The sequence below is a fragment of the Equus quagga genome, chromosome 1 (assembly GCF_021613505.1).
Source record: "Equus quagga isolate Etosha38 chromosome 1, UCLA_HA_Equagga_1.0, whole genome shotgun sequence".
Classification (NCBI taxonomy): Eukaryota; Metazoa; Chordata; class Mammalia; order Perissodactyla; family Equidae; genus Equus; species Equus quagga.
The window spans coordinates 170,682,899-170,693,320 of NC_060267.1; the positions used below are offsets into that span (position 1 = coordinate 170,682,899).

General features: G+C 38.6%; 1 protein-coding gene across 3 annotated transcripts in view; it reads left to right on the forward strand.

Annotated features, from left to right (window-relative positions):
• SLC35G2 (solute carrier family 35 member G2) overlaps window positions 1-10,074 on the forward strand; it is a 32,757-nt gene extending 22,683 nt beyond the window's left edge. For all 3 annotated transcript variants that reach the window (XM_046680311.1, XM_046680317.1, XM_046680307.1), the window contains exon 2: window positions 8,663-10,074. In XM_046680311.1, the coding sequence (XP_046536267.1) occupies window positions 8,681-9,919 (1,239 nt within the window). In that variant the 5' untranslated portion in view covers window positions 8,663-8,680 and the 3' untranslated portion in view covers window positions 9,920-10,074. The remainder of the gene's footprint in view (window positions 1-8,662) is intronic.
• Window positions 10,075-10,422: the final 348 nt, after the last annotated feature.

Below are 10,422 nucleotides of genomic sequence, written 5' to 3' on the forward strand. Positions count from 1 at the left end.
AGGGAAAAGGCCCAGAGAAGTGAAAATGCGTACAGTTGAGTTTGGGTGGCAGGAGGCCAGGTTTTAGGGTGGGATTCTCAGTGGTAGGAATAGTCACACAACTGAGGCTTTTCTCCTACTTTCCACACACATATTTTGTCATCACCACTATTTTCTGTCAAAGAACTTACAATTTCAAGAAAATGAAAATAGTTTCTTCTATTTTGAAAGCAGAATGTGATTCTGACAGTGATAATGCTTCATCGTTTAAGGCAATGAAATTAATATTTTTCCTGAGATGATTTGCATGAGTAAGTGGTAACCACTTCTGGGCTAGAATGTCAGACAGGGCTGTGTCTGTGGGGGACAGGAGTAAAGTGGAGAAGGGAAGGTGGGGAAAGAAGGAGCAGATTGGGAAGAGGAAAGAGTGAGAGAAGAGTAGGGAGGAGAGACTAATTTTGGGTACTGTGTGACAAAGTTCTAGGCAAGACTGGAGTAAATTCTCTTCAACAAAAGAACCTACTGAGCTGCCCCACAGAGAGCGTGCTCTTCACATAGAGTGTGTTCAATAATATCTACTGAATTACTTTCCTAAAGTGAGTACCTTCCTTTACCTCCTTTAAATTCTTTCAGTTCAGAGTGAGGTAGGCCATTAGCTTTCTCCAAATTTTTAGTTTTCCACCCTTCCTCTCTGCTCCCCGACTCCAAAATCTCCTAAGTTTCACTTCCTCTCAAAGCTGAGTTAACCCATGTTTAGTGCTTAGCATATTGTAAAAATGTAAATATCAATACATCTGGCTATTGATGGTATTGTTATTATTGACTTCTTCCATCTTTCCTTCTGTTTTCACTGGATTTTAGAACCATTAATTTTGCCTTTCTTTATTCTACTTGTTTTCTCTTTCTTGCTTTTATCCTAATTCTTATTGTTTCCATTAGAGTGCTAAAAAAATGTTGCCATGACCTCTGGCTTAATCAAGGTCTTTGTCTTTTTAATCTCTTTCTGATAGCCCATTGCAAGGATGCTTTAATCTAAGTGTTACAAAAGGGAAAATGATTATGTGCCTTATTTTTTGTCTTCCTAAGAAAGATGTAGATGGACTGTTGTTTGTCAAGCAATAATCTGCCATATGAGTGATGTTTTTATTGCAAGTTCTGCTATTACGTGTGTATATCTGTCCTATGTAATACAGCTGACTTAGAATGATTCTGTCCAGATTGCTCTGAAATTTTTTATATTTTTATAGAGATAACATTCAGTTGGTTTACCATAGGAGACTAGTAGCCTATGTCTCCTCTTTTATTTTTTTTCTGCTGTTGAATTTGCCAATGGTGGGTTCTTATATAATCTGAGTATTTGACTGAAGTCTTGTACAATTAACTTCTGCAGCCTCTCTTTTACATCTTCATAAAACTCTTCAGTTTCATGATTTGATTATAAACTTGATTCATTTTGATCATTTGGCACTTACAAGCAACATGAATATTATCGCACCTTCTAAGAAGGGCAAACATTTAATCCCTCATGATAAATTCCTTGCTTCCTCAGTGTGCCCAATATAAGAAAGGGTGTGTCCTTTACCTTCTACTCTATTTCTCACTTATTATCATTATTCTTGTCTCTCAAACTCTACTTTATTAGTTTATTTAAGAACTAATTTTCTAGTTCTAGAGGTCGGAGCTTAGAAGCAGGTTCTTTTTCCTCTAAAGTAGTGGACCTTTACACAAAGATACAGACGAAAAATATTAATAAAGTACAAGCAAACTTAAATGCTGCCTCTAGCCCTCCTGATCCTCATGAGTTGCAGTGGGCAAGAGAGTGAAGAATCCCTATTCACACAGGGGTCTTAAGGGTTAGGCCATGGCTCAGCATGAGGATGGGTAGTAGCACTATGCAGACAGCCTTTGAGGCGTCAGAATATGGGCCCCTTTTCATCAGTTTGGAGGGAGGAATGGCTTCCCTCAGCAGGTCTCAGGAGTTATAGTTAACAGCAGAGATCCTATGCATGTCCTGATGTTTCACAATATCCTGGAAAGATGGTTTTTGGGTTCTCCCTTTCAGGTGGCCAGTTAGATATACTCTTTTCATTTTCATTCAGGGACAAGACTATCCAAGCACATTGGGGGTAATAAGGTACCTCAGGCTAGGCTGCTCAGATATAAGCTAGCAACCTATCAGTTCTTTGTAAATACTTATTTAAAAGCCAATCTCATTCACAAGTGTCAGATATCACATCTGTGCCTACATTTAAACCACTACACTAAATCAAGTTGCACTAGCCAGCTTTATATCTAAGACTTTTTACCATTTTAGGGATCAGTTTGGTAACTAAAGAAACTGTTATTACCAAGTGGCATTTCTTAGGTACCTTAAGGGGATTATCCTAAGGATTTCTACCAAGACAGTAGAGATGTCAGTATTAATTTTCTCAACCTTAGCAGAGAAGTGATCTTCGGCCTCGCGTTGTGGGTTGTAGCTTGGGAAACAGTGCCTCTTTTGGACGAAAATATTGGTTTCAGGCTTGCCACACTGAATTGTGCCCATTGTTCAAGCAGATATCAAACTATGCATCCTTTTAACCCATTTGTGTCCAGCATTTCAGGTTGATATACTGGTAGCCGGGCAGGCTGGTCTTCTGTCCTACTGTTTCATATTCCTCTACTCAGCCAAGTTGCTTCACACAGCTGAAATGGACAGGTAAATCCTGTCTGCCTCTGCCTCCATGTAAATCCTGTCAGAGGACCTGGAGCCACGAGATTAGTTCACGCCCCTTGTCTATGTGAGGAAGGAGAAGTCAAGTTCGCACCTTGGTCAGAACATTGAGCAGGTCGTAGAAAGTTGTGATCACTGAACTGCACAGTGATCTTGCATGGGAGAGAAATCAAAATACTAGAAGCATGAAGTCATTAAAGAGACAAACTGATTTTGAAGCAAGTTGAGTCAAAAGACCCCAACAATTATCATCTAAAACTCGTTCTCTTAAAATAGACATAATTATTACTCTAGTTGGTGGCAGAGCCAGAACTCAAAACCAACATTTTTGACTCTTAAATTTCTTATCTCTAGAAAAAAAATATTTTCCCCCTCTCCTCTTTACTTGACTAATTGCTACATATGCCTCAAGTCCCAATTCAGGCATCCTTTCCACCTGGAAACCTGCTAAGATTCCCTATATTTGGGCTAGATGCCTTTTATATGTCTCCAACAGTTCCCCATACTTCATGTGGTTGCCTGCATTATTAACTCAATAAAATATTAAAGTTGAACTCATTTGTTGTCTCTTCCACCTGTCTGTAAGCTCAGTGGTTTCAGGGACCATGCCTGTTTTATTTGTTGTCTTATTTATAGAGCCTAGCATGGTGCTGTGCATATGGTACCTCAATTAATATTTATTGAAATGCTCACATGTTAAAAGACTTCATGTGCAAAAATGTAAGAACTAGTCAGGATTCCAGGTTCCCTTCAAGAACTGCATTCATGAAGCCTGAAATTAAATGAAAACTAGAGAGACTGAGGAAGATTTTTATGTATCCGTTTAGTATAAGCTGGCTTTTGTATCAGCGGGTCATGATATTATATTAATGGTGTTGAGAAATACCTGGAATATATTTGTTATAGACTAAGCCATTGACAGAAATGAATAAAAATTGCGCAGTGCAAATAACACTTTAAAGTATGCCGTTGGACTAAGATTAAATACACTAATGTGTGCCTGACAGGATACTGAATAAAACTTTCCTCTTCCCTCAAAATTAGCATCCAGGATCCCACAGTGGAGGACAAAATATCCTACTTTCAAAGGCAATCAATTAGGGCCAGATATAAGTGGCCTTCTACTTTAACTCTCACCAAAACCATCCTTCTTTTCTACTCCTTAGAATACGAGGGAGGGCAGTGGGTGTTCCAGTTATCTATTGAAGATAAGAAATCACTCCAAACCTTAGTGGCTTAAAACAAAAACAATCATTTTATTATCTGTCCTGGTTTCTGTAGATCAGGAATTTGGAAAGGACTTGTTGGGGCTGACTCAGGGTCTCTTATATACTTGAAGTCGGATGGGTGGCTGGAGTTGGAACAGCAGGGGCTGGAGCAGTTAGGGGCTGCCCGGGTATCTTTCTCTCTTCGTGTAGTCTCAGGGCTCTCCGTTTGGTTTCTCTACCTGGGCTGATTTGAGCTTCCTCACAGCATGGCAGCCTCAGAGCAGTCAAACTGCTTACCTGGTGGCTCAGAGCTCCAAGCACAAGTGTGGCAGCTAGGAAGGCATAGCTGTATCACCTTTTATGACCTAGCATCAGAAGTCACAATATGTCACTTCTGCCATACTCTGTTGGCTGAAACAGCCACAAAAGCCTGCCTACTTTTAATAAGAGGAGAGATTCTATTAAATATTAGAGACCCTAACTCTCTATTTAATAATGTCAAACTCACATTAAAAAAACCAAATATGTAGTATGGGAGATACTAGATTAGTGGCTCTCTTTGGAAAATACAATTTGTCACCAGGTTCATATTATCTGTTATGGACCTTTGGTCTAAGCAGAATGTTGTGCTTTTTCCTAATGGGGGAGGAGAGGAGGAAGTTCTCCTTTAAAGCTGATTGAGGGTGAAGGTTACCAGATCATTAGTTGCAACAGGTGTGCCTTCTCATCCCCTTGTTGGAAATCAGGTTAGATAGTATATTTTAATTTGTCCTTTGCTTGTTTGAGCAAAGAGAAATAAAATTGGAGAGAATAAGGCCACAGTGAGTGGCCTGTACACTTGTTGGAGTGGTAAGGATATGTGAATTTCCTGGGGTGAAGTGAATACTATTGGTGCCTGCCCAAGACAGCTGCCCACCAGGCAAGAGGACCAAGTAGCAAAAATTTGTGAGCATAAACCCTAGGGCAGGAAGCTCTCCCATATCAGAGATTTGTGCCCTGGGGAGGCCCTACAGCATTTACCCAAGATAGCCTGCATTCGGATGCCTGCAGCCTAGACAGTGTCAATGGCCTATCAGAGTTAACAGAGAAACAAAGACAACAATCAAAGAGAGAATTCTAACATGTATTAGAGTCAGGGTTCAGCCTGAGACAAAGAATCAGTAGGATTTATTACAAGGAATTGGCTAATGCAATTATGGGGGCTGGATAAGCAAGTCTGAAGTCTGAAGGGCAGGCAATCAGGAAGAGATCAAGAGCATGCTGGAACCCCACGAGCAGCGGTTGAAGCTTGTTCACAGGCAGTAAGGAAAGGAAGATTAGGATGGAACTCCAAGTGCATGAACTATTTGGAATCTCTGAGCTCAAGGAAAGCCTAAGCCCTTTTTTTTTGAGGAAGATTAGCCCTGAGCTAACTATTGCCAATCCTCCTCTTTTTGCTGAGGAAGACTGGCCCTGAGCTAACATCAATGCCCATTTTCCTTTACTTTATACGTGGGATGCCTACCACAGCATGGCTTTTGCCAAGTGGTGCCATGTCCACACCTGGGATCCAAACCGGCAAACCCTGGGCTGCCAAGAAGCGGAACGTGCAAACTTAACCACTGCGCCACCTGGCCAGCCCCAGTGAGCCCTCTTTTAAAGGGCTCACCTGATTAGGTCAGGCCCATCCCAGATAGTTTTTCTTTTTATTAAAGTCAATTGATTAGGGACTTTGATCACATCTGCAAAGTACCTTCACAGCAGCACCTAAATTAGTGTTTGGTTAGATAACTGGGGAATGTAGTTCAGCCTAGCCAACTTTATACATCAAAAAGCCATCACATTACAGCAGCCAATATATGAAACATGTCCCTTTCCTTTCCCTTCCTCCCTGTGACAATAAGCCAGGGGAGCTAGAAGCTCGAAGAGGAGGATGGAGGAAGCATCCCAGAGGCAGACCATATCGCCCTTCTATGGACTCCAAAGGGAGGGAATGGGAGAAGTAGTAAAATAGCAGACCACATTGTGTCTCTATTCATGCCCCTTGAGCTACAAATATGGCCTGCAGTGGAGGAGGGGAAAGCTTTGAATAGATATGCAACGAAGTTTTAACAGTGAACAGCAAGTGGGAAGTTATGGGATCTAACTGCGATGTCATTAAGATACTTGCTGACTAGCAAGGAAAGGAGATTTAACATAGCAAATTTGGGTACAATGACTGGAGACAAGCTCCACTGAATTGAGACAACTGAATAAAAAAATTGTTGGATTACAAGTATTAGAAGAACTACTGCAGATGTTAAACGAGGAAGAAAAAAATAAGCTGCTAGAGTGGTCAGGGAAGCCTTGTTTCCGAAAGGCAGAATTTGGACTGGACCTTCTTAAAAGATAAGCAGTGTTTAGAAAGTTGGAGCAGAGGGGAAACTAATGAGAATAAAGGCTTAGAGAAGTGATTTGTACATGTGGGGAGTGAGGACAGGGAGGACACTGAACTGATCAGAGCAAAGTATGTGAATTAAGGAGCCAGGTGTTGATAGAGGCTGGACAAAGCAGTCTTGAGAGCCAGGCAGGGGAGTTGAGATTCACTGAGGTAGTCAGTAGGAAATCACTGTAGGTTCTTAAATGGGGAAAGCTTGAGGGAAATTTTTTGTTTTGAATCTTTAAAAGAAGATTAATATGACAGTGGTATAATATAGATGGGTTTTAGTGGAGAAGGACTGGGATTCAAGGGGGCTGGTTAGGATGCTGTTGCAATATTCTAGGTAGGAATTCATGATAACCTGATCCAGAATCACAAAGGTAAAATGGAATTGGAGGAGAAAGGAAAAGACAAAAACAATGAGATTGATGACCAAATGGAAGTGTGACAGCAGAAAGGATAATTCAGAGCATTCCTTGGTTTCTAACTTGGGGAACTGGAAAAATGGTGATATTGCAAACATAAATGAGGAAGTTAGGCAAGAAAAATCTATTTGGGAGACCAAAGTGATTAACTCAGTTTGGAATTATTGAACCTGAAGTCTTGAAGTGGAAATGTCCTGATAAAAATTGGAAAAAAAGAACATCCAACTAGCCTGATAGCAATATACAGGAAGGACTGCAAGTGGGAGGTCCAGGCTAAGAAACTAAAGGGCTTGGAGGCACAGGTGGTGTTTTTTCAAATGACTTCTTCCAACTGAAGGTGGTGTTTAGAAGAGAAAGGAGTAAATAGGAATGGAACAGTTGGCTACCCAGATGGTGTCAAAGAACAAAATAGGATTTGATTTCTGGACCATGGTTTAAGATCCTGGAACTGATGAGTTTTTGGCAAGGAACAGGGCGTATGTCATGAAGACAAAAAAAATCAAAAGGTTTCTTTTTTTTTTCTTAGGAGGAAGAAGAGGAATCATTAGGAAGGAAATAGGAAATTGTTCATTGAAAGAGAGAGAGAAAGAACAAAAGAGAACTGAGTGAATAAATACAGGTCTCAAAGAAAGAGTAACATTGTGGAAGATACTCAGTATTTCAAAAGAGTAAATTGTAGGTGAAAGGAAGCTGAATTTATTAACATTTCGTGAGGGTTTACTATATGCCAGCACTGTGGCAAATTCTTTATATGCATTATCTCATTTAATCCTTACAACAAGCTTAAGTTTTTTCCCACTCAACAATATGTCATGGACATTTTTCCATGTCAATAAAGTTCTGCATTGTTGTTTTTAATGGATGCATAGCATAATATTTCATTGTATGAAGGGTAATTGTAGTAAGCTACCATGAACTCTCCTATTCATACATTTTTTCCACACTTTTTTGTATGCTCTCTTAAATTAACAGATGAACATTTTGTTTTAGTTTATAATTTAATTTTTTGAACAATATCGTGATTCAAAAATAAAAATCTAAATAAGTATACAATAAAAAGGCTTTCTTCGATTCTTGTTCCCTGTCTCACCCCAACAATTATTAGTTTCCTTTGTATTTTTCCATAATTTCTTTATGTTATATAATCAAATATAAATACATATTCTTATTTTTTCCTTTTTTTTTTTTTACACATAAGGTAAAAAGCATCTTGTGATCATCTCTTTAGGGTAAAATCTTAGAAGTAGTATTGGTGAATTAGAGAGTAACTTCAGTTAAAATCTTAATACATATTGCCCAATTGCTCATCAGTAAGGTTGTACACACCAATGCATGAATGTCACTAAATCCATTTTATTTATTTTCTAATTTCAGTGTATCTATATATCTGAAAAACGTATGGGGATCCCAGAATAAATGTTTAAAAAATCACTATAATTTGTAATATAAGGCTAATTCTGGTATTATACAGAAGTGATTATGCAAAAGACTTTGGACTTATGCATTTATAATTTATAGTATAGACAAATGGACACAATGAGAAGGAAAGATTTGGTTTAAGCTGTTATTTATTTTTCTGTGTTTTTTTAATTGCATTGGCAGAGAGACAGGTAGGAATGAAGAGATGGAAAAATATCAGAAGGCTGTGATGTAAAGTTAGGAATTAGAGCTGAGTGAGACAAAGAATAAGTAGAGTGAGGAATAGGAGCAGACTTAAGATGAGAGTGAAAAAAGGGTAGACAATTTCATTGGACCTCATACACCAGATAAGGTGTATTGCCAGATCCTCTCTTCCTATTACTTTTTTTAAAACTTTTTTTTAAACTTTTTTGGTCCAATCTTACTTTATATTATTGAATTGGTGCATATAATAGAAATTAAAATTAAATTTCAACTGAATGAATATGTATGTTTGTCTTTTTTTCCTCTTCTTAAATAGAATTGATTATCTGAAGAAATGGATACTTCTCCCTCCAAAAAATATCCAGTGAAAAAACGGGTGAAAATACATCCCAAAACAGTGATGGTGAAATATACTTCTCATTACCCTCAGCCTGGGGATGATGGATATGAGGAAATCAATGAAGACTATGGAAATTTTATGGAAGAAAATCCAAAGAAAGGCCTGCTGAGTGAAATGAAAAGAAAAGGAAGAACTTTCTTTGGAACCATGGATACCCGACCTCCACCGACAGAAGATCCAATGAGCAGTGAGATTGGGCAATTCCAGAGTTTTGCAGAAAAAAATATTTTTCAATCCAGAAAAATGTGGATAGTGCTGTTTGGGTCTGCTTTGGCTCATGGATGTGTAGCTCTTATCACGAGGCTTGTTTCTGATCGTTCTAAAGTTCCATCTCTAGAACTGATTTTTATCCGCTCTGTCTTGCAGGTCTTATCTGTGTTAGTTGTGTGTTACTACCAGGAGGCCCCTTTTGGACCCAGTGGATACAGATTACGACTCTTCTTTTATGGTGTATGCAATGTCATCTCTATCACCTGTGCTTATACATCATTTTCAATAGTTCCTCCAAGCAATGGGACCACTATGTGGAGAGCCACAACCACAGTCTTTAGTGCCATTTTGGCTTTTTTACTTGTAGATGAGAAAATGGCTTATGTTGACATGGCTACAGTTGTTTGCAGCATCTTAGGTGTTTGTCTTGTCATGATCCCTAACATTGTTGATGAAGACAATTCTTTGTTAAATGCCTGGAAAGAAGCCTTTGGGTACACTATGACCGTGATGGCTGGACTGACCACTGCTCTTTCCATGATAGTATACAGATCCATTAAGGAGAAGATCAGCATGTGGACTGCACTGTTTACCTTTGGTTGGACTGGGACAGTCTGGGGAGTATCTACTATGTTCATTCTTCAGGAACCCATCATCCCATTAGATGGAGAAACCTGGAGTTATCTCATTGCTATATGTGTCTGTTCTACTGCAGCATTCCTAGGAGTTTATTATGCTTTGGACAAATTCCATCCAGCTTTGGTTAGCACAGTACAACATCTGGAGATTGTGGTAGCTATGGTCTTGCAGCTTCTAGTGTTACACATATTTCCTAGTGTCTATGATGTCTTTGGAGGGGTAATCATTATGATTAGTGTTTTTGTCCTTGCTGGCTATAAACTTTACTGGAGGAATTTAAGGAGGCAGGATTATCAGGAAATACTAGACTCTCCCATTAAATGAATACCTGATTATTATCTTGTTAACGTTATTAATAGGTACACTGCCATTTTAATGTTTACCTATAAATGTCTTTTGTGTTGTATAATTGACAGAGTGCTACATAATATATAATTAATATATGCAGATGTAGAAAAATTTATTCTAGTCTAATATATTCAAAGACAAATATTAAATATGTGAAATATTATGAACCTGGTGTCTTTACTGTTATTAACAAAAAGTAATTATGGTAGAAGGAGAATGTTAACTTTCATCACTAAAGAACATAAGACTTGTTCATGACCAATGTTCTACAAATGTTCAACAAAAACCCTTCAATATTAAAAAATCTTCATTTGTGAAAAGTTCACTGTAAGTTTATAGGCTAAATACCAACCCCTGTTTTGTCGTCTACTTGTGTTAGAAAACTAGACATGATTGGGTTGGATAAGGGAGCTTAAGTTGAGGCAAGAAAAAGGGAACAAAGGAACGGAGATGGTTTTTCAGTGACAATGGTGGTGGTT